Raw genomic sequence first — 24,291 nt, 5'->3', positions numbered from 1 at the left:
AGGCAGTATAGCTCATATCTATATTAAACAAAATGATAAAAGAAAAGGAAATTGTTCTTTGGATAGAGACTGGTAGAGATGTATCTGCTGACCTTTAAAGAATATCGGGTCCTCTTGTGTTTATAAAAATCATTTAAAAAATAGCTTTAAAAAATTATGGCTGATTCATGTTGATGTATTGAGGAAACCAACACAAATTGTAATTATCCTCCAATTAAAATCAAATAAATTTTTAAAAATTACATCTTCAGTTTATGATATTGTTCAGAATGAAATGGTCAACATAGAATTTTTGTAAAAGAAATGTTTAAAACAGTTTAAATGTTCACCAATTAAAGAAATAAATAAATAATTGCTTACCTATAAGATAGAATATCCTGTAATTTTAAACCTGAGGTAGATTTATATGTATATAAAGTTGCAGAATAATGTGTTACAGAATACTGTGATCCCATTTTTTTCTTTTTAATTTATTTTCCTATTTTATTTTAAAGTTAGATAAGTTTATGTATAGATGAGTGTATGTTTAGATCAAAAAAATAAAAAAGACTCAAAGGATTTTTTTTTCAAAGGATGTTCACTGTAGTGAATAACATGGTGTCCTCCCTAGCATCCATCCATGGTTGCATGCCCCATTCTATCGTGACTTGAGTTTGAATGGAAAGGACCCCATGTCCACCTCTAGAAATTGGCCCTACTCATGGAGCCAGCTAGGACAATTTCATACTTTCTGCCACAAAGGTTGAATTTAGGAATGGGACTTGACCCAGTCAATACTTGGCATTCCTCAGGCCTCAATGGTGTATTCATAGATAAGCACGTGGCCAGATTTGGTCCGATCAGAATGAAGCCTGTGACATTCACTCCATGGTTGTTGAGTTTCTCTGTTTTGCTTTCTTTTCCTCCCTTCTCCCCTTTCTAAAGAAGCTTGTGGCCCTTTTGGCAGTGTTGGGGAGAAAGCATTTTCCTCTACCCTTCAATGGTTCTTTTGACTGGTCTAATAATCAAATGGATGTGAGACAGATTAATATGAGAAAAAATAAATTTTGCACACCCAGAAACCCCACCTACATGGGAGATTCAGAGATAGAAAGGTAAAATGAGGAATATGGCCATCCTGAGCTGAGGAATGGGGTAGGTTCTGGGGTTTCCAAGGACAGGAGTGTCATTCACAGGATGATAAGAAGGGGAGCAGATGGTGGGTGCTTACCTGTTTGCCCTCTCATACAGATGGGTCACTCTGTATGATACTCATTTTGGGAAAGATCTCCAATTTAAATTCTTCCAGGGAATTCCCTGGCTGACCAGTGGTTAGGACTCAGTGCTTTCACTGCCAAATGGCTTTTCAGTCCCTGACTGGGGAGCTGCTGCTGCTGCTGCTGCTAAGTCACTTCAGTCGTGTCCAACTCTGTGTGACCCCATAGATGGCAGCCTACCAGGCTCCCCCGTCCCTGGGATTCTCCAGGCAAGAACACTGGAGTGGGTTGCCATCTCCTTCTCCAATGAGTGAAAGTGAAAAGTGAAAGTGAAGTCACTCGGTCATGTCTGACTCGTAGCGACCCCGTGGACTGCAGCCTACCAGGCTCCTCCGTCCATGCGATTTTCTAGGCAAGAGTACTGGAGTGGCTTGCCATTGCTTTCTCCAAGATCCCACAAGTCACACGGTGCAGTCAAAAATAAACAAACAAATTCTTCTAGGTAGTTAAGGGAGGGCAAAAGTTTCTCTTGACCCCACAGAGTCTCCATTATTTTAACCTCAAAAGAATCCACATGCCATGGGGACTTCCCTGGCCTTCCAGTGGTTAAGACTCTGCACTTCCACTGCAGGGGCCTTGGGTTCAATCTCTGGTTAAGGAATAAAGATCCCCCATGCCACTTGACACAGTTGAAAACAAACAAGCATAGCTTCTATGTGCAACTGAATCACTTCACTGTACACCTGAAATTAACACACTGTAAATCAACTATGTTGTTGTTCATTCTCTAAGTTATGTCTGACTCTTTGCAACCCCATGGACAGAAGCACGCCAGGCTGCCCTGTCCTTCACTCTCTCCCGGAGTTTGCTCAGACTCATGTCCTTGGAGGCAGTGATGCCATCCAACCATCTCATCCTCTGTTGTCCCCTTCTTCTGCCCTCAATCTTTCCCAGTGTCAGGTTCTTTTCCAAAGAGTTGGCTCTTTGCAAAGCACTGTAGCTTTAGCTTCAGCATCAGTCCTTCCAATGAATATTCAGGACTGATTTCCTTTACGATTGACTGATTTGATCTCCATGAAGTCCAAGGAACTCTCAAGATTCTTCTCCAGCACAATTTGAAAGCATCAGTTCTTAAACGCTCAGCTTTCTTTATGGCCCAGCTCTCACATCTAGACATGACTACTGGAAAAACCATAGCTTTGACTAGACAGACCTTTGTTGGAAAAGTGATATCTCTGCTTTTTAATAGGGTGTCTAGGTTTGTCACAGCTTTTCTTCCAAGGAGCAAGTGTTGTTCTCATTTAATGGCTGCAGTCACTGTCCACATTGATTTTGAGCCCAAGAAAATAATCACTGTCACTGTTTTCACTTTTTCCCCATCTATTTGCCATGAAGTGATGGGACCAGATGCCATGACCTTAGTTTTCTTAGTTTTCCCTCTTTCACCCTCATCAAGAGGCTTTTTAGTTCCTCTTCACTTTCTGCAATTAGAGTGGTATCATCTGCATATCTGAGGTTGTTGATATTTTTCTTGGCAATCTTGTTTCCAGCTTGTGATTCATCCAGTGCAGAGTCCTAACCACTGAATCATGAACTATGTGGCTGATGGCGGACAGTGGTGAAACTTTGAGGGGACTGATAATATTCTGTTTATTGAATTAGCTCCATGTGGGAGTTTGCTTTGTGAAAACTGAGCTTTCACCTTAGGATTTGTGTACTCTCCTACATGTGATGGGTTGAGCCAAAAAGTCGTTCAGGTTTTCCCATAATATTTTACAGAAAAACCAGAATGACCTTTTTGGCCAAAGCAACATGTTAAACTTCAGTAAAAGATTTACATAAAAACAATGCAGGCTTTCAGGAAGAGGGTCTGCCAAGTTTAAAACCATGTAAATTCAAAAGTATCTGCCATTGAGACCTAGGTATGAGGGGGTGTCTTTTAAGGGGATGGCACAAATGATATGTTTTCCCCCCTATTTTAGCAGTTAACTAATGCTTGATATAGGGCTTCCTTGATAGCTTAGTTGGTAAAGAATCCACCTGCAATGCTGGATCCCTGGGTTCGATCCCTGGGTTGGGAAGATTCCCTGGAGAAGAGAAAGGCTACCCACTCCACAGTCCACGGGGTTGCAAAGAGTCGGACATGACTGAGCAGCTTTCACAAGCACTTGATATGGGAGTAGCTGAGTTTATTCATTTATTCCTTCAACACTTAAAAAAAAAATTCTCTGCATGCATTGTGATAAAAGGTTAAAACACTAGGATGAAAAAACTGTGTTCTTGCCTTGAGAAATTTCCCATCAAGCAGAGAGAAGTAGGTGTATAAACAAAATTAGAGAAATAAAGTGTTATTCAGGCTATAACAGAAGTATGGATAGCGTATGAATAGTGGGAGAGAAACAGGAGAAAAGATCCGAAGGTGGGTGTATCAGGAAAGGCGTGCAGAGAATGGAACTGTAGAAAGAACAGAAGGTAACCGAGTGTGCTTGTATTTCGCTGGGATTGAGAGAATGTCTAGAAAGCTCTTCCAGGAAGAGAGAATCACAAAGGCAAAAGCACAGGGGTGTGAATGAATTATCCGGGCAAGTTTGGGAAACCAAGGAGATTTTGCCGAGTTGAAGAGACAGGGACTAGAGGAATGGGGAGAGTCATGAGAGAAAGGCAGCAGGACACAGATGAAGAGGGCTTTCCCTACCAACCGAACAGATTTTTAAAACCTTTATTCTATAAACAGTAGCAGAGGAGCAGCATGGCCAGAGTAACTTTCTGGAAAAAGCGCTGTATAACAGAAGGTGGAGGAAGTTGGACCAGAGGAAGACACGTTGGCAGGGAGACACTGCGACGATACAGGCAAGAGATGGTGGGGGCCTGCAACAAAACAACAGGAGCCTGATAGAAAAGGTGGGTTTGATCTAATGGATGTCAAGAAGCTGGAATCCACAGAGGCCACTCAACAATCACCTGCTGCTTGTAAGGAGTGAGGAAGAGTGAAGTCAAGAGGCGGTGTTTTCAGGAGGCTGGCTCAAGCTGACAGTGGATGGAGCTGTAATTCTCCAAACTCAACACGTCCAAGGCAGAACATGTTATCTTCCCCCGCACAAAACCTGAGACTCTTCAACCTACCTTTATTGACTTGGGGGGTTGCATCTCAGGGCTCTGGGGAGATGAGAGGAGAATTGGGGGAAAGTAGCAACCATAACTTTTACTTTTTACGTTAGCAAAAGAAAATGCAACAGTGTTTTTTTTTCTTTTTTTTTTTTGAGTTTATATGACTCCTTTTTCCCCTTTGTACTTCATTCTTTTTAATTCCCTCCTCCTCCTTATCTTTGACAGCCCACTGAGCTGTGATGTCTCATTAGTCCTGCTCAGTGTCCCCTGGCAACTTCTGATCGGGTTCAGTACAGTACAATCTGCTTCTGCCAAGGAAGACCTACCCTCACAATCTAGATGGTTGTTCTGGAGAGAATTTTTATAAATATTTTGATTGCAAAATAAAACATACACATTGCAAACCACACACACACACACACACACACACAAGTGTGGTGAAGCAAATTACTATAAAGCAAGTGCTCCCAGGTCAAAAATAAGAACTTCCCCAGCCACGCCAGAAGCCTGTTCAACAGGGCCTATCCTCATCCTCACTCCAACCCCCTTCCTCCCCTAGGTAAGCACTATATGGAGAGAACTGTGGGTCTGTATACATTTACATGAAGTTTGAGCTACTTTTATCACAGAATCTTCATGCCTATATTTGCCCTTTCCTGCGGTGAAGTGAAAGCTCAGTCATGTCCCACTCTTTGCGACCCCATGGACTATAGCTCACCAGGCTCTTCTGTCCATGGAATTCTCCAGGCAAGAATACTGGAGTGGGTAGCCGTTCTCTTCTCCAGGGGATCTTCCAGACCCAGGTATAAAACTCAGGTCTCCCACATTGCAGGCAGATTCTTTACTGTCAGAGCCACCAGGGAAGCCAGCCTCAGAATATTCCCACAAACAGGCAAGGTATAAATACCTGGCTAGGGAATTAGCTATGTATGGATGTGAGAGTTGGACTATAAAGAAGGCTGAGCACTGAAGAATTGATGCTTTTGAATTGTGGTGTTGGAGAAGACTCTTGAGAGTCCTTTGGACTCTCAAGGAGATCAAACCAGTCAATCCTAAAGCAAATCAGTCCTGAATATTCATTGGAAGGAATGATGCTGAAGCTGAAGCTCCAATACTTTGGCCACCTGATGTGAAAAACTGACTCATTGGAAAAGACCCTGATGCTGGGAAAGATTGAAGGCAGGAGGAGAAGGGGACAATAGAGCATGAGATGGTTGGATGGCGTCAGCGACTTGATGGACATGAGTTTGAGCAAGCTCCAGGAGTTGTGATGAACAAGGGAAGCCTGGCGGGCTGCAGTCCACGGGGTCAAAGAAAGTTGGACATGACTGAGTGACTGAACTGAACTGAACTGAAAGGAATTAGCATGAGATAGTGGAATCAGACAGTGTGTGTGTGCTAAGTCGTTTCAGTTGTATCGAACTTTTGTGACTGTATGGACTGTAGCCCACCAGGCTCCTCTGTCCATGGGATTCTCTAGGCACTAGAGTGGGTAGCCATGACCTCCTCCAAGGGATCGTCCCAACCCAGGGATGGAACGCATGTCTCCTGCATGGCAGGCAGATTCCTGAGTGCTGAGCTACTGGGGAAGCCCTTTCCTGGGATGCCCCTCTATGTATCACTGTTAGTATTCATCCTCCTGAAACTTGTCCAGATTGCCGTTTTCTCTGTGTTGAATGACCACTGTGTGTGTGTTGAGCATTGATGAATCCCAGAGGGTAAAGCCCTAGGTCCTGCTCCCTCTCTGTACTGTATTACTAGTTACTCATGCTTTGTTGATTTTTTTTTCCCCTTTTGTCAGCTTTTTCCCCTATAGGTCCCCCATTCCTGACTATATTGTGAGTCTTTTGAAGTAGAAACCAAACCTACTGCTCATGCATTCCAGACCCTTGACCTTTTCCATTCAGAGGGCGGGTCATATGCTACCATTGGCATCACTTAGGAGTTGGTTAGAAAAGCAGAAAACTGGGCCCCACCCCAGGCCTATTGAATGGAAAACTGCAACTTACCAAGATCGCCAGGTGGTTCTTGTGTACATTCCCAGTTAAGAAGCACTTTCCTGGAGAAGTGCCTTCTCAACTTGGCTACATGTTGGAGTAACCTGGGGGTCTTCCAAAAACACTCATGCCTAGGTCCCACCCTTAGTGCTTCCATTCCAATTGATCAGGGAGTTGATTTGGACCTTAGGATTCTAAAGTGTATCTTTACTGTCCCGTTTTTCCTAGAACTGATTTTTTTTTCTTGTTAAGACCAGAAATATCCTTAGCAAATGAGGGCAGGTCGGTCACTGTAGCCCTGAAGATTATAACATGCAGATAGAGTTAAGATGCATTGCTTAAGAGCATATGTCAAAGTCGGGATGCAGGACTAGACCATTCTTTTAAGTCCCTTAAAAACAGACTTCCCTTGTGACTCAGTGGTAAAAAAATGTGCCTGCCAACACCAGAGATGTGGGTTTGATCTCTGGGTCAGGAAGATCCCCTGGGGAAGGAAATGGCAACCTGCTCCAGTATTCTTGCCTGGAGAATCCCATGGTCAGAGGAGCCTGGTGGGTTACAGTCCAGAGTTGGACGTGAATTAGAAACAACAACAATAGCAGCCAAACAGTGTGTTGGTTAAGAGCAGGGCTCAGGGAGCTCCACTCCTGGGTTCATTAGCGATGGTACTTAACCTTATCCCTGAGATGGAAATACTGTTATACCTGCTTTACCTTAGTACCTTAGTGAGGGCTGAGTGGACTCTTTCCTGCCACATCCTTAGAAGTCATGGCCTTAGCAAGTGGCTGTGCCAGAGTGACTGCAGCTGAGGCTCTTACTACCTGCTCTGTTTTCTGGGCTTCTGGTCCTTTCTTCTCTTTCTTGAGTAAATACCTAGGATTAGGGATCTGGCTTCAAGCTTTTCTTACCTTCCTTACCTCTCTTAACCTTCATTGCCTTGAAGAGAATTAGGGCTTTGTTCTGAGTGGGGCTTTGGCTTAAGGGAATATTGTGTTTGCTCTGATTCTCTATCCAGACCACTGAAACATTTTTTTGTATCAGCAGGAAGGCTGTTTTGCTTTCTAACCATTCATGTGTTCCCTGGAGTAACAGTTCCTTCAAGAACTTTTCCTTTGTATTTGCAAGGAGGCTAACTGTTTAGGGTGAGAGGTCTAGCTTTTTGGCTTATCTCAGCTTTTGTAATGCTTTCCTCACAAACTTAGTCATTTCTAGCCTTTGACTTACAGTGAGAGAGGTGTGAATCTTCCTTTTATTTGAACACTTAGATGCCAGTGTAGGGTTATTAATTGGCCTGATGGCTGGTGACAGAGCAGTCAGAACACACACCACATTTATCAGTTAAGGTCACCATCTTATGTGGTCTTGGTTTGTGGAGCCCCAGATGGTAAAGAGACTGCCTGCAGTGCGGGAGACCAGGGTTTGAACCCTGGGTTGGGAAGATTCCCTGGAGAAGGAAACGGCAACCCACTCCATTACTCTTGCCTTGGATGGAGAGTCTGGCATGGATGGAGAAAATCCCATGGATGGAGGAGTCTGGCAGGCTACAGTCCATGGGGTTGCAAAAAGAGTCAGACATGACTGAGCGACTTCACTCACTCAAAACAATTACAATGGTAACATCAAAGATTACTGATCACAGATCATAACAAACATAAAAATTATTTTTAAAGTTTGAAATATCTTGAGAATTAGAAAAATGTGAAACACATATGAGCAAATGCTTTTGAAAAATGATGTCAGTAGACTTGGTGAATGGGCTTCCCAGATGGTGCTAGTGGTGAAGAGCCTGCCTGCCAATGCAGGAGACATAAGAGACATGGGTTTGATCCCCGTGTCGGGAAGATCCCCTGGAGGAGGGCATGGCAACCCACTCCAGTATTCTTGTCTGGAGAGTCCTATGGACAGAGGAGCCTGGTTGCTACGGTCCACAGCTTTGAAGAGTTGAACACTGAAGTGACTTAGCATGCACATGTCTGCAGACTGGCTAAATGCCGGGTTGCCACAAACCTTCAGTTTTTAAAAAAATGCTATCTAAAATAAAATGAGGCATGTGATGTGAAAGTCACTTAGTGGTGTCAGACTCTTTTCAATCCCATGGAGTGTAGCCTGCCAGGCTCCTCTGTTTGTAGAATTCTCGGGCAAGAATACTGGAGTGGGTTGCTATTCTCTTCTCCAGGGGATCTTCCTGACCCAGGGATCAAACCCAGGTCTCCTGCATTGCAGGCAGATTCTTTACCATCTGAGCCACCAGAAAAGTCCCCAAATGAGGCATGCCTATATTGAACATGTGAAAGGGAATAAATAGCAAAAAACGATACCACTCAATCTGTGTATTTCAGTAGTCAGGTTACATGTTCATGTGCTTTTACCCAAATGTGACTTTCCAGAGTGTCCTGGTGGAAGCCCTGTTTTAAGGATTTGAGATTTCATAAAATTCACAAAACTTCCAAAATCCTTAAATATACTAACAAGTCCCAGGAAAAGCTAGTGGAACTGGATTAAAATGTGACTATTAGTTTAATTCTTGGCTGAGTGCCAAAGAATTGATCCTTTCAAAATGTGGTGTTGGAGAAGACTATTGAGAATCCCTTGGGCTGCAAGGAGATCAAACCAGTCAATCCTAAACCAAATCAGTCCTGAATATTCATTGGAAGGACTGATGCTGAAGCTGAAGCTCTAATACTTTGGCCACAGGATGTGAAAAACTTACTCATTTGAAAAGACCCTGATGCTGGGAAAGATTGAAGACAGGAGGAGAAGGGAACTACAGAGGATGAGTTGGTTGGATGGCATCACTGACTCAATGGACATGAGTTTGAGCAAACTATGGGACATGGTGAAGGACAGGGAAGCCTGCATGGTGCAGTCCATGGTGTTGCAAAGGATTGAACAACAAAATCCTTTCTCACCATTATTCATGAACATTGTACTCCTGATGACAATATTAAAATTTCCAAGAAACTTTAAAGTATTATTAAATTACCTCATGTACTTTGTCTTTCCATGGTTTCTCTTCAGCAATGGGCAAAAATTAAGGTTAGGATGTCTACCTCCCAGACTGAAGCCTTCTCATCTTCCCACACTTAATTTTATTTTTTTAAAGTAGACTTTACTTTTTAGGATAGATTTTTTTTTGTTAGATTGCAGGAAAAATGAGAAGATAGATAGAAAGTTGCCATAAACCCTGCACTCCGTTTCCCCTATTATTGACATCTTATGTTAGCACGGTACATTGCTTTAATTAGTGAAGTATAACTGATACATTTGGATATGAATTTGAGCAGACTCCAGGAGATAGTGGAGGATAGAGGAGGCTAGCATGTTACAGTCCATAGGGTCACAAATAATTGAACACAACTTAGTGACTGAGCAACAATAAATTGATACATTATTATTAACTAAGGCCCCAAAATGATACATTATTATTAACTAAAGCCCCAGTTGTTCAGATGTTTTAAAATTTAACCTAATATTCTTTTTCTGTCCCAGGATCCCATCTAGGAAATAATACATTTAACTGTCATGTCTCCTTAGGTTCCTCTTGGCTGTGACAGTTAAGCCTTCCGTTTTATAACAGTTCAGTTCAGTTCAGTCACTCAGTCATGTCTGATTCTTTGCAACCCCATGAACTGCAGCACGCCAGGCCTTCCTGTCCATCACCAACTCCCAGAGTCCACCCAAACTCATGTCCATTGAGTCCATGATGCCATCTAACCATCTCATCCTCTGTCGTCCCCTTCTCCTCCTACCTTCAATCTTTCCGAATGTCAGGGTCTTTTCAAATGAGTCAGCTCTTCACATCAGGTGGCCAAAATATTGGAGTTTCAGCTTCAACATCAGTCCTTCCAATGAACACCCAGGACTGATCTTCTTTAGGATGGACTGGTTGGATCTCCTTGAAGTCCAAGGGACTCTCAAGAGTCTTCTCCAACACCACAGTTCAAAAGCATCAATTCTTTGGAGCTCAGCTTTCTTTATAGTACAACTCTCACATCCATACATGACCACTGGAAAAATCATAGCCTTGACTAGATGGACCTTTGTTGGCAAAGTAATGTCTCTGCTTTTTAATATGCTATCTAGGTTGGTCATAACTTTCCTTCCAAGGAGTAAGCGTCTTTTAATTTCATGGCTGCAATCAGCATCTGCAGTGATTTTGGAGTCCCAAAAAATAAAGTCTGACACTGTTTCCACTGTTTCTCCAACTATTTGCCATGAAGTGATGGGACTGGATGCCATGATCTTAGTTTTCTGAATGTTGAGCTTTAAGCCAACTTTTTCCCTCACCTCTTTCATTTTCATCAAGAGGCTTTTTAGTTCTTCTTCACTTTCTGACATAAAGGTGGTGTCATCTGCATATCTGAGATTATGCAATCTTGATTCCAGCTTGTGCTTCCTCCAGCCCAGAATTTCTTATGATGTATTCTACATATAAGTTAAATTATTATATTATGGTAAGTTACTTTGTATTAGTCACCATTTTGATCATGAAATAGAATGCATAGTACATCCACATATAGTTAAACATCAATATAATGACATATTATAACAAAGAAGTAAAACAATATTTAACATGTATTTGCTTTTGTAAATGCTCATATCTGCATCAGAAGTCATAACATAGTAGTTAGATCAGTTCAGTTCAGTTGCTCAGTCGTGTATGACTCTTTGCAACCCCATGGACTGCAGCACACCAGGTTTCCCTGTCCATCACCATCTCCTGGAGCTTGCTCAAAATCATGTCCATTGAGTCAGTGATACCATCCAACCATCTTGTCTTCTGTGATCCTCTTCTCCTGCCTTCAATCTTTTCCAACATTAAGGTCTTTTCTAATGAGTCGGCTCTTCATATCAGGGGGCCAAAATATTGGAGCATCAGCTTCAGCATCAATCTCTCCAATGAATATTCAAGGTTGATTTTCTTTAGGATTGACTGGTTGATCTCCTTGCAGTCCAACGGACTCTCAAGAGTCTTCTCCAACACCACAACTCAGAAGCATCAATTCTTCAGTGCTCAGCCTCTTTATGGTCCAACTCTCACATCCATACAAAACTTCTAGAAAAACTGTAGCTTTGACCAGACAGACCTTTGTCAGCCAAGTTATGTCTCTGTTGTTTAATATACTGTCTACGTTTGTCACAGCTTTTCTTCCAAGGAGCAAGCGTCTTTTAATTTCTTGGATGCAATCGCCATCTGCAGTGATTTTGGAATCCAAGAAGATAAAGTCTGTCACTGTTTCCTCATGTTTGTCATGAAGCTATGGGACTGGTTGCCATGATCTTAGTTTTCTGAATGTTGAGTTTTAAGCCAGCTTTTTCACTCTCTTCTCTCACCTTCATCAAGAGGCTCTTTAGTTCCTTTTGCTTTCTGCCATAAGGGTGGTGTTATCTGCATATCTGACGTTATTGATATTTCTCCCAGCAATCTTGATTCTGGCTTATGCTTCATCTAGCCCGACATTTCGCATGATGTACTCTGCATTTAAGTTAAATAAGCAGGGTGACAGTGTTACAGCCAAACTCTCCGGAAAATAGACTCACTCAGGACAGCGTGGATAGTGGAGTGCAGTTTAGTATACTGGTGGGTCTGAGGCAGAGTTTCTTCTTTAGCCAGGGACCCTGACCGACTTTTGTGAAAACCTTATATACCTTAGGTGTACTTGCTCAAGTTCACATCCCCAAATTCCTTTAACCTAGACTGGAAAATGTTAAAGAGGGATACAATCAGGTTATAGCCATGATTCATAATCAGAAGGGTCAGCTGGTTATACATTGTAACCTACACCAATGGGTGCCATAAAGATGACAAAGGTGATTGACTATGTAGAGGATTATTACATTCTTTATGGTAAAGGGAAATCTTGGTATGGAATCTGGTGTCTATCAGTCCAGGAGGCCTGTTCAGCCGTAGGTATGTGATCTCCATTGCTACCAGGCACATAGTCCAAAGTTCACTGGGAATGTAAGATGGAGTTTCCTTCTTTTTCAAGATGGTGTCAGCTTGGCTTGTTCCTTTCCTCCTTCAACAGTGTACAGCCCTGATGTACTCCTTTCCCAATTTGGAACCAGTTTGTTGTTCCATGTCCAGTTGCTTCTTGACCTGCATACAGGATTCTCAGAAGGCAGATAAGGTGGTCTGGTATTCCCATCTCTTTAAGAATTTTCTACCATTTGTTGTGATCCACATAGTCAAAGGCTTTAGTCAATGAAGCAAAAATAGCTGTTTTTCCGGAATTCTGTTGCTTTTTCTATGTTGGCAATTTGATCTCTGGTTCCTCTGCCTTTTCTAAATCCAGCTTGAACATCTGGAAGTTCACGGTTCACGTACTGTTGAAGCCTGGCTTGGAGAATTTTGAGCATTACTTTGCTAGCATGTGAAATGAGTGCAGTTGTGCGGTAGTTTAAACATTCTTTGGCATTGCCCTTCCAGTCCTACGGCCACTGCTGAGTTTTCCAAATTGGCTGGCATATTGAGTGCAGCACTTTCACAGCATCATCTTTTAGGATTTGAAATAGCTCAGCTGAAATTTCATCACCTCCACTAGCTTTGTTCATAGTGATGCTTCCTAAGGCCCACTTGACTTTGCACTCCAAGGTGTCTGGCTCTAGGTGAGTGATCACACCATCATGTTTATCTGGGTCATGAAGATCTTTTTTTTATAGTTCTTCTGTGTATTCTTGCCACCTCTTCTTAATATCTTCTGCTTCTCATTCTAATATTTTCCTCTATTTCTTTGCATTGATCACTGAGGAAGGCTTTCTTTTCTCTCCTTGCTATTTGGAATTCTGCATTCAGATGGATATGTCTTTCCTTTTCTCCTATGCCTTTCACTTCTCTTCCTTTCTCAGCTATTTATAAGGCCTCTTCAGACAACCATTTTGCCTTTTTGCATTTGTTTTTCTTGGGGATGGTTTTGATCACTGCCTCCTGTACAATGTCATGAACCTCCATCCAAAGTTCTTCAGGCACTCTGTCTATCAGATCTAATGCTTTGAATCTATTTTTCACTTCCACTGTATAATCGTAAGGGATTTGATTTAGGTCACACCTGAATGGTCTTTTCCAGTGAGTCAACTCGTCGCATGAGGTGGCCAAAGTATTGCAGTTTCAGCTTTAGCATCAGTCCTTCCAAGACTCTGATGCTAGGAAAGGTTGGGGGCAGGAGGAGACGGGGACGACAGAGAATGAGATGGCTGGATGGCATCACTGACTCTGTGGACATGAGTTTGGGTGAACTCTGGGAGTTGGTGATGGACAGGGAGGCCGGGCGTGCTGTGATTCATGGGGTCACGGAGAGTTGGACACAACTGAGTGACTGAACGGAACTGAACTGAACTGAATGGTCTAGTGGTTTCCCCTATTTTCTTCAATTTAAGTCTGAATTTGGCAATGAAGAGTTCATGATCTGAGCCACAGGCTGGTTCTGGTCTTGTTTTTGCTGACCATATAGAGCTTCTCCATCTTTGGCTACAAAGAATATAATCAATCTGATTTCTGTATTGACCATCTGGTGATGTTCATGTGTAGAGTTGTCTCTTGTGCTGTTGGAAGAGGTATTTGCTATGGCCAGTGCATTCAGTGAATACTAAAACTCTGTAGTTAGGTATTTATACCCATTTAAATTTAAGAGCAGTAAGACAAGACTCTGGGATATTATTAACACTTTTTCTTTATTTTTGACATTTTGAGGTTAGAGTTAAATAAAAATATCTATCAGTTCAGTTCAGTTGCTCAGTCGTGTCCGACTCTCTGTGACCCCATGAATCACAGCACGCCAGGCCTCCCTGTCCATCACCAACTCCCGGAGTTCACCCAAACTCATGTCCACAGAGTCGGTGATGCCATCCAGTCATCTCATTCTCGGTCGTCCCCTTCTCCTCCCGCCCCCAACCTTTCCCAGCATCAGAGTCTTTTCCAGTGAGTCAACTCGTCGCATGAGGTGGCCAAAGTATTGCAGTTTCAGCTTTAGCATCAGTCCTTCCAAAGAACACATTTGGAATTACTGGGCCTGTGACAGTTACACATTTGACAGGTGCCTATGTATTGATTGCTGACTCACAAACCATGAATGGGACTGGAGTCATTGTCCTGATTTTTCAAAACAGTGAACAAAGTAGTCTTCCCTAGATTTATACAGTAGTTGCATTTACAGAAAATGCACTGTGTATTCAAGTGGTGAAAAAATATTTTGTTTATATGGAAAACAGAGTTGAAGTTCTAACGTAATAGAAGCATATTTTAACTGCCCCAAATGTCCAATCTGACATTTGAAGCCCATGCAGGACACAATCACTGTGCTGCAAAATCCTGGCCTGGTAGGACTTCCTGCAACCTCCTCTGCCCTCCACTTAAATGCCACTTCCCCCTGCCCCTTGTTGTTGGACCCAATTAAAGCATCTGTAAATTTCCAAAATACCCGCTAGGGGGCGGTACTGTTGTGGGCTGTAGTGTTAGAATTGAACAGGAGACTTGCCATCTTTTTTTTTTTTTTTTTGAATTAACTTTAATTGGAGTACAGTTTTTTTAAACAGGAGATTTGCCTTGATTTCTTCCTTTGTAAAATGAGGAGAGTAGCAGTTAAGGGATGGAAACAATTCATGTAAAACACTTAGTGAGGTGCCTGGCACACAGTATATGCTCCGGAGTGTAAGCTAATATTATCTCCCAGTCGGTCAGCAGAGATTGTTCCCCCAGGTAGATGTGGGTGAGTGAAGATAGGAATCAGGCAAGCACCACATCCCCTGCTTCCATCAGCAGTGAATTATTAAACACTTACAGTCCGCAAAAAGGAGAGCCCGGGGAGAGCTGGAGTCAGAGAAATCTTTCTGGAGGAGACAAGAATGGCTTATTGAGCCAGGGCAGCTGCAACTTGAAGGAAATATATTTATCCCATGAATAATAAATAACTCCTGGATCCTTGCTTTGAGAGTGTGGTCTTCAGACCAGCGGCTTCAGCAGGGTCTGCGGGTTTGTTAGAAATCTTAGCCTGTACCCCAGACAGATTTAGAATCTGCATTTTAACAAGAATCTCGGGTGTTCAACTGCACATTACAGTTGTGATGTGATGGACTAGAGAACCAACTGAGGGACCAGAGGAAAGAACAATGATACTTTATCCTTTGAGAGAACACAGATCTTGGGTGTGTTTGTGACAGAGGGAGGGAGGGAGAGGGAGGAGGGGGAGAGAGATGATGAGTGAGTGGGGGCAGGTTAGTCCAGACTGTGGAGGGCAGTTAGTGAGACCCTCAAAGATGGCCGCAGAGCAAGCCGTCTACATCAGAATTTGGGTTATTCAAATGAAGATTCTCAGCCAGATCCCAGATCTACTGAATCAGAATCTCAAATAACAAGGAGTCAGCCTTTTAAATAAATTTAAAAAAGAAAAAACTTCTTCAGATGAGTTAAAAATGGGGAGGGAGCTTTTAAAAAAATAGCCACGTTTTCACCTGTGGTATTAGAATTTCCTGCAGTAAAGTATTTTTGTTGGTAAACTCCCCAGGTGATTCTAATGTTTGCGAGCTGTTGACAAGAATTAAGTGGGAAAACCTGGAGAAAAAGTCTGGGTGGGAGGGAGCAAGAGGTGTCTGCAAATACCTGAAGGCTGCCTACCTCAGAGTGAAAGTCGCTCAGCCTATGCAACTCTTTGGGACCCTATGGACTATATACAGTTCATGGAATTCTCTAGGCTAGAATACTGGAGTGGGTAGCGTTTCCTTTCGCAAGCGGATCTTCCCAACCCAAGAATTGAACCGGGGTCTCCTGCATTACAGGCAGATTATTTACCAACTGAGCTATCAGGGAAGCCCCAAAATGGAAATCGCTCAGTCTTGCCGACTCTTTAGTTCTCAGAATTCTCTGGGCCAGAATACTGGAGTGGGAAGCCTTTCCCTTCTCCAGGGGATCTTCCCAACCAGGGATCAAACCCAGGTCTCTGGCATTGCAGATAGATTCTTTACCAACTGAGCCATCAGGAAAGCCCCTCAGAAGACAGAGCAAGACCAGTGGGTAAAATTTATTTTTGTGTGTGTGTTCAAATAACCATAGCATTTTTCTTTTTCCCCCTTCCTTTCCTCCTTTCCTAGCAAGAAGGGGCCTTTGAAATGCCCTTGTCCGCCTCTTAAAATTTGTAGTTATTGTTTAAAAAACGTAAAGTAAATTGGCCAAGGTCAACTCAGATATTCTCAATCCAACCCAACAGCAGCAACAAAATGAGACCCTCTTCCCAGTGCTAGTGATATTTCCACTGCACGACAAAGGTATTTTAATCCCACTCGGATTTCCATCGCAGGCAAAACGAGAATGAGAAACTGGTTACTCTTCAAAAACCAGGGTGCCCTCCCCCACAGTAGGCAGACTTTAAATGAGGAATTGGCATTTTAGAAGACTCTTTAAAAAATCTTAAGACCGATATACATAGGAAAAGGAAATCTAGCTTTGTGAATCTGGAGACGGATGTTATATTCAAGCCGAATCTGATAAATGGCCGGTCCCCCTTGGCACCTCTCCGGGTTACACCACGGGGCGTGGGTCCCCGTGTGCACCCACCTCGTTGGTTTGCTGCGGAGTCGAGCCGGACCGCGCGCCAGGGGTCGAGCTCCGCGCGGTCAGAGGAGGGAACAGCTGGCCGGGCCAAGGAAGCCAGCGGAGGGCTTCCAGTAGGAGGGAGGCTTCGATCTGAAGCCTAAACTATCAGCAAGACTTGGCAACTCGGAGAGGAAATAGCTGATGGCGGACTGGCTGGATCCATGGTCCAAGGGCAGTCTCAATGGTAGTGGTGGTGGTGGGGCGGTTAGGGTCCAAACTTCTATAGAACGCCCTGTGGTCCTAAGATACCCGGTCTCTTTAAGTTGGTGCTGGAGGGTAATCGACGCTCTTAGAAGACCCAACACCGGTGGGGTGCAGGCAGGTGAAACTCGTTCTCCGGAGATGGGCGATGAGGATGGCAGCCCAGGCAGGAGACCCTGCATAGTCTGTGAAGCCCATGCAGCTCCAGAGAAGGGTGCCACATTAGGGCGCTGAGCGCTTTCCTAACCAAGCACGGGCGCAGCCTTCTCGGACAGCAAAGGAAGCGGGTCCGAGGCGATCTCCTCTGGTCACCATCCAGCGGCACGAGTGGGGAGGGGCTCCCATCACACCCTCAGCAGGCCCTGCCCGGGTTTCTGCCGGTCCCGGCTTTCCCGGTAGTCCAGCCCACACCCCCGAGCCTCCGGGCTTCAGGCCTGGCCGGGTCCCGCCCTCCCCACCGGCCTCGGGGCGCGGGCTCCGGCGCCGGGGCCTCGGGGCGGGTCCCCGCCCCACGCACCTGCCCCCGGGGGCGGAGCGCGGCAGCTGCTGCTGGGCCCGAGTCTCTGCCACCGGCCACGCTCACCGCGCGGCTCCCGCACACCCCCCGCCCCCTGCCGCCGCCGCACCTCCACTCCGCGGCGCCCGCGCGGCCGGTCCGTGCCTTTTCACTCCCAGCCGCGGCGCCTCGCACTTCTGACTCGAGTCCCCGCCGCGCTCGTCGTCGCCGCCCGGACCCGCCGCCCCGCGCCATGGAGACGGCCGCGGGCAGCGAGCGCCGCAGCCCCCCGGGTCCCGCAGTCCCGCCGCCGCCCAGGGGCCACGCGCCCTTGGCCACCGCCTCCGGCCAGCTGGGCTCCCCGGCGCGCGAGCCGCCGCAACCCGAGGAGGAGCGGCAGCTGCGTATCAGCGAGAGCGGCCAGTTCAGCGACGGGCTGGAGGACCGAGGTGAGCGCGCGCCGCCCCGGGCCCCTTCCCGCGGCCCGGCCCCTCTCCCCGGCCGGGCGGGCGCGCTGAGCAGCCGCTGCTCCGGGCCCGCCTTTCCGCTGGCGGGTGGGGCCGGGCTCCGCGCCTCGGAGCGCGCTGGGGCGCGGAGCTCCGACTTCCCGCGAAAGCGTGCAGAGCCGAGGGCGGCAGCCCCACCTTCCGCGGCCGGCACCGCCCGAGCCGCGGCGCCTCCGCCGGAACCCGAGAACCCGACTGCCTCCTGGGAGACCCCGCGGGGGCCCGCACCCTCCTCTCGGCCAGCTTTGGTTCCTCCAGCGCCCACTGGAAAAGTTTCCTGAAGGCGTGTGTGTGTGTGATTTTTTCCCCCTCCGCTTTCCGAGCCGAGCGCTCCCGGCTGACTGCGGGTCGCGCTCAGTTGGGAGGGTCCTGAGCCCAGAGCATGCTCCTTCTCAAACCCCGTTCGGCTCCGTGGGTTAAGCAGGGAGAACTTCCCTCTGCGGATTCAGCTTCGAGGGGCGACTGCCCCGGCGAAGGGGAGTCGGGTGACCTCCGACCCTCATTTACTAGGGATCCAGTTTAGCGTGGGTCGCTGCCCCGCTGTCTGCCGATGGTACAGAGGACTGGGGCACTTGGATTTGGACCACCGATCCAGGATGGATGCCGCTGGAACCTGGTGGTTCTCGGAGCGCGCATCCCAGCCCCTTCAAAATCCCTGGAAGCTGGCAAACGTCCCTATCCCAGGAGGCCAAGCCCGACCCTCCGACAGATAGCCGGTTACCCCTTTGAATTGCCCACATAAAACGCGAGAGACTGCCCTATTCATTCCTATGTCTATCTCCTCCTCCTCCATCTCTCTTTTTTTCCCTCCCTAGTTTCCTTTCAGCCCTCTTCTTGGCCACGTCTGTACCTTTTTTGTTTCTTGCAGAATCGAATCCAAATCGGCCCCCTCAGAAAGACTCAATGGCTCTGCTAAAACCGGTTAGTGGCCTAAACGGGATTCTGACAGCCGGCCGTTCCGGGGGGAGCGGCTCGTCGCCACCTCCACCCCCTGTTCTTGGAAGCCTTATTTTGTTGGCTGTGGCGGATTTGTATATTTCAGTCTTAACAGGTTTCTGTCTATTCTTGGTATCTCCTGTACATTTTTATTCCGGTTTAGTGTTCGGAGGCACGATCTCGTTCCTCTTAGAAATTTTAAACTGTAGCATGTGATAAAAAGAATGACATGGAAACGGCAGTTCCCAGAGAATCGGCAGGGAAGCTCTGGCGAGAACTGGAGCCACTCCGGTTGCAACGAGTTCCGCACCTATGTTGCAGTTTCTCCTCCTATTCTCACCTAACTCGATTATCATTTTCGAGCTGATGACGGGTGACATCACAGGCACCCAAGAAAACCTATCATTTTTATTGTAGATCGTGTTAATTACCTTTTTCTCTGCAACTGATGTTGTAGGATTTAAAATTTTTGTATTGAAGAAAGACCAAACTCTGGGATGGGCTTATTTTTGTAGCATTGCAGGTCATCTGTATCAAGCTGGCCTATTTCTCCCTATCTCACAAAAGGATAGGAGGGGAAAAACGTGCTAGGGCGAGTGCATATCAAGTGTCATTTTGTAGCTTGGGCTCAAGCGTAAAAAGCCCTTCTGAATTCATTCTTAAGGTTATTTTTCACTGGTCAACTGAATTTCATTTTCCATTATGTTATTGCATGAAAGCATTCACTGTTCATAAACTGTCACTGTGTAAAAGCGCTGCATGTCACACACTGCCAGTCTGTTAAGAAGAGTCCTGTCCCCCAAAGAACCCGGCCCGGTGTGGCCTTGAAAGCTTAAAGTCAGTGTGACATTCTTCTGTTTGACCCGTTCCTGGCAGCAAAGAGTTAATGCTGAATGAGTCATTTCTAGTAAATAAATCAGAAGCTTATCTAGGGAGGTTTCTTAAAATATTTTGTGTTTGTGTTATTTTTCTTATGGGCTGCATCTTTTCAATATTGATTTTTTTGATATCCCTTGGGAATGGTTCGATTGCTACTACTGCTACATTTTTCCTAATAGTAAGAGGCTTTGGGGAGGAGGAGGCCTCGGCAGCTGCATGCTGTGTGTCTCTACATCATTCCTGGCTTGCTTGTCTTCTAAACCTAAATACCTACCTATGGGTATGTGGGAGGGCGGACACCTGGATCTGTACCCATATTTGGCCTTCTCTCTTGCCATAAATTCCTTCTGAGCTGTCAGGACCCTGTTAACAGTCTCAATCTAACTTTGATCAAAGGCTTGCTTATAAAAATCTAGTGTTTGGGAACTTTAGAGGTTTTTTTTTTTTTTTTCCCCACAGAAGTGATGTGGGCTGGTTCCCAGAAACCTATCTAGCTCATATTGTCAGTAACTGCAGTGCCATTTGGTTGAGCCTTGTAGTTCAGGGAGCAAGAGCTTTGTGGTCCAAGACTGACTAAAGCAAACAAAACATAGGCCAAGTTTGTCTTAGGCATTTCCACACCCTCCCTTTCAATGCCCACTCTTTTCCCCGCAAGTGTTTCCTATCATTCTGCCCCAAGGCTTAGGGCCCTAAGAGTGTTACCTGCTTCAGCATTTTCTACTGCCTTCCTAGCTAACGAATATTCCCCTTCTTTCTGAGAATCCAAGCATGACCAGTTCTTAGGAAAAAGCAATGGAAACTAATTCATGCTAGCATGGAAATGACTGATGGCTTCAACCTCCCTGTGTGTATTTGCATCACCCCAACCCCAGTATCAGTCCTTCATTAATACAACCCTTATGCTTACTTATGCTTACCTTATGCCAGGGTTCAACAATTTGAATGTGGAGGCCAACTAAAGGCCTCTTGTAGGAGCCAGCCATACGTGCAAATGTGAGACCTGCCTTGGCGTCTGTAGGCTGTGCTACCTTTCTTCTACCTTTGAAACTCAGCTTCCTGAAAATTTTAGAAATTCTCATCCCATCTCTGGCTTGCACATGTGCATGCAGCTAACACAGGGTGGAGGGGGGAGGTAGAGGAACCTGTGTGCAGACAATTCATTTATGAGCTGGGTCTTCATAGATCATTATATCCCACTTCCCTTTGAGGAGTGGAGAGTTATCCATTCTAGGTTTTAGCTCTATTTTTTAGGAAGGAAAACTAGTACGAAGCAAGTGAAGGTTGGATAGGAATGGGGAAGTTTCTCCCTTCCTGGACAGTCTCCATTACATTTACTCCAGTGTTTAAAGTTTGAAACATCCATGGGGAAGCACATACAGGATCAGATCTGGGGAAGAACTATCAATCCTGCTGACTAGGTGCAATCCTGCACCACCTTAGCAGGACAGTGCAGCCCAGGTGAGCTGGCAGCCCACACTCCTCCAAGGGGAGTGCTGGCCCCCTCAGGGGTGAGGTGTGTGGACTGGCTGTGCAGTCAGCTCCAGTCACATTGTTGGAAACAGCTGGCTTTGGAGGGAAAAAGTAATGTCATGTGTTGGAATCAGAAACCCAGATCATGGTTGTTTCTCTTAGAAAATTAAATTTTCTAGAAGGAACCTTGTTTTTTTACCCCCAGTGGATAACCTCTTGAGATTGTTTCTGTCAAAGTACCCAGCAAATGAACTGCTTACTTGAGTCAGTACTTAAATGTTACAGGTTCACTTCTCTTGAAAATCAGTTGGCCAGGATGAAAGAAAGATTTCTGTGTCATTTGGGAAAAGGGAAATAAATTATTGGGAGTCAGTGGGACCTGCATAATATTTTACGTAATAGCTTAAACTGGAATCAAGGGTGATTGCAGTCGAAAATTAAAATGGGTGTTTTTAGCAGCTAGGGAAATAGACAAAGGGACAAAAAGAAGTAGACCAAGGGACAGTTTGAAATCATTTGTACCCGGGGCATAATGTGATAAGAGGTGGTTTTTCTTTTTCTGTCCAAGTGCATTTTTTAAAGGAAGGTTTGGTGTGATTTTTACAGTGAGGTGATGGAGTTTATACCTACCTTTTGTAAAATCATCTCCCTTTTGGTTGTAAATGAGTCTACAGGTTTCAGTGATTAAAACATCTGGCTGTACACTGGACTCACTAAGCAGGCTTCATGACTTTTCTTCATTGTTCAGGACTTGTGGTCTGAGTAGTTAATGGAACTAGGAAATTTTAACAGGGTCCTTGTTATATTTCGAACATGATGCAGTTTTCAGTAACCCAGTGTTTAATGTGGTACCCAGTCAGTCTAGTGGGAAGATGGCTTTTTACATGATGTGTAGGTGTGATTTGTTGCATGCTGTGTAGTATTTTACACTTGGGTGCTTAAACCCCAGCTACCAGTTTCTTCATCATTTGGAGCAGTTGTGATAAGTGTGTTCCACCTCTACGAAGTATATAACGGGTTGTTTGGCTAGAGACGGTGTCCTGTTTATGTGGAATGTGTGCTTAGTCACTTAGTTGTGTCCGACTCTTTGCGACCCCATGGAGTGTAGCCCGCCAGGCTCCTCTGTCCGTGGGGATTCTCCAGGCAAGAATACTGGAGTGGGTTGCCATGCCCTCCTCCAGGGGATCTTCCCAACCCAGGGATGGAGCCCAGGTCTCCCACATTGCAGGTGGATTCTTTACCATCTGAGCCACCAGAGGGATGCTGGGCTGAGAATTTGGTTTTCCATGCAACTAAGAGATGCCGTATATGGTCTCTTTTGAAAGGAGAAGAAAAAAATGTCCATCAAGATCATACTGATGTTGATGTTGATGTTGCATTGTCTCAGAGGCATCCTGAATTTCTGTTGTTGAGGACTCAGTGTCGAAAGCAGAGGAGATGAAATCAAACCTTTATTGTATGTGGCGCGGCTGGGAAGTGACCCCTAGTTTTAGCAGGTTTACTCCACGTAATAATCTGAGAATTTTTTGACATAAGCTTGATACAAAGGAATAGATACTATAGAGCAGAAGGAGGAGAGAAGAAAACATAGCATGTAATTTATGTCTGGTGGCTGTTGGTTGTGGTTAAAGAGAAATGGTCCTTCTGTTAATTGATGAGGGGAGCCACAAGGGCATTTGTATTCCATGACTCATTGCTTTGGGCAAAACCCAGTCCACCAGTATGGGCCAGGATGGTGGATCACCGCAAATTGGTGCTGCAGTTGAGGAGCCCAAAAGCCCAACCAGATGTGGGCTATTCATGCTGTTTTCTTAACGAAAGGCTTCGTTAGAAGGAGCTGCACCTGCCTGAGTCAGTGAGCCAAGGGAGTTAACACAGGGGCAGGGGCATGGCTGGGGTCCTATGTCCTCAGGTCAGAGGTTGGTAGGCTGGCAGGCTCCTTTATAAAGAAGACAGCTGGCATTTCCCTGTGGGAACATGAACCAGATACGCCTGAGCCAGTGATCTTTCAAGAGATGCCCCAAAGCTTGATTTCCATGCCACTCTCCTAAAAACACCTCTTGGATAACCAAATCACTTTGCTGCACACTGAACCTAGCACAATATTACAAATCAATTATATTTCAATTAACAACCCCCCCATCTTGGCCTGCAGGCTGTCGGTTTATAATCCTTGGATAAGCATGTATAGCTCTAGTTGTGGGTTTCTTAATAAGGAAATGCCTAACTTCCTTTTCTCCTTGTATTTGTCAGGCTTACTAGAAAGCAGCACTCGGCTAAAACCTCATGAAGCCCAGAACTACAGAAAGAAGGCATTGTGGGTCTCCTGGTTCTCCATTATCGTCACACTGGCCCTGGCGGTGGCTGCCTTTAGTGAGTATTCAGTCTTGCTGATCGGTGTATTTTATGGGTGTTGTTGGTTTTATTCTCTGAGTCCTATGGGATGCACTTTTGCTTTTAGTTGACTATTATTGATGAGTACATTTTTTTTCGATGGTTACATAGTCAGATGCTTATAAATTAGTAAAATGGCTTCTCTCCTCTGTAGAGGCAAGAGGTAGTTAAGAAGAAGACTGGGGGTCTAGGCTCTCATCAGTATGCGGGTTTGTGGCAGTCAATTCTGGCTGCCAGCTGTAATAGTGAAAATATTCTCTTGGTGGATGCCTTCAGCCTGGGCTGACATGTGACAAATATATATCCCTGAGACTGGTATTTTGAACCTAATGCTACCAGATGAGCATAATGTTGTAGTACGACCTCTCCTCCCCACCCCCACCCCTGACTTATATTTGCCTGAGGTTTAGAATAAAATCATCTGAACATTTTAATGAAACAAAAATGGGAGGATCCCCTTGCAAGTTTTCAGTGGCCTTGGAAACAAAAATATTTATCATAATTGAGAAGAACTAAGAAAACT

General features: G+C 45.2%; 1 protein-coding gene across 1 annotated transcript in view; it reads left to right on the top strand.

Moving 5' to 3' along the window:
- The first annotated feature begins 17,248 nt into the window (after positions 1–17,248).
- TMEM163 (transmembrane protein 163) overlaps positions 17,249–24,291 on the top strand; it is a 281,351-nt gene continuing 274,308 nt past the window's right edge. The window contains exons 1-2 of the mRNA XM_055397815.2: positions 17,249–18,032; positions 23,628–23,747. Coding sequence (XP_055253790.2) covers positions 17,837–18,032; positions 23,628–23,747 — 316 coding nt within the window. The 5' untranslated portion in view covers positions 17,249–17,836. The remainder of the gene's footprint in view (positions 18,033–23,627; positions 23,748–24,291) is intronic.

The sequence above is a fragment of the Moschus berezovskii genome, chromosome 2 (genome assembly GCF_049115385.1).
Source record: "Moschus berezovskii isolate FMDL1 chromosome 2, NW_MosBer_1.0, whole genome shotgun sequence".
NCBI classification, from domain to species: Eukaryota; Metazoa; Chordata; class Mammalia; order Artiodactyla; family Moschidae; genus Moschus; species Moschus berezovskii.
Note: the sequence above shows the minus strand (reverse complement) of the source record. Positions and strands in the feature narration are given on the sequence as shown.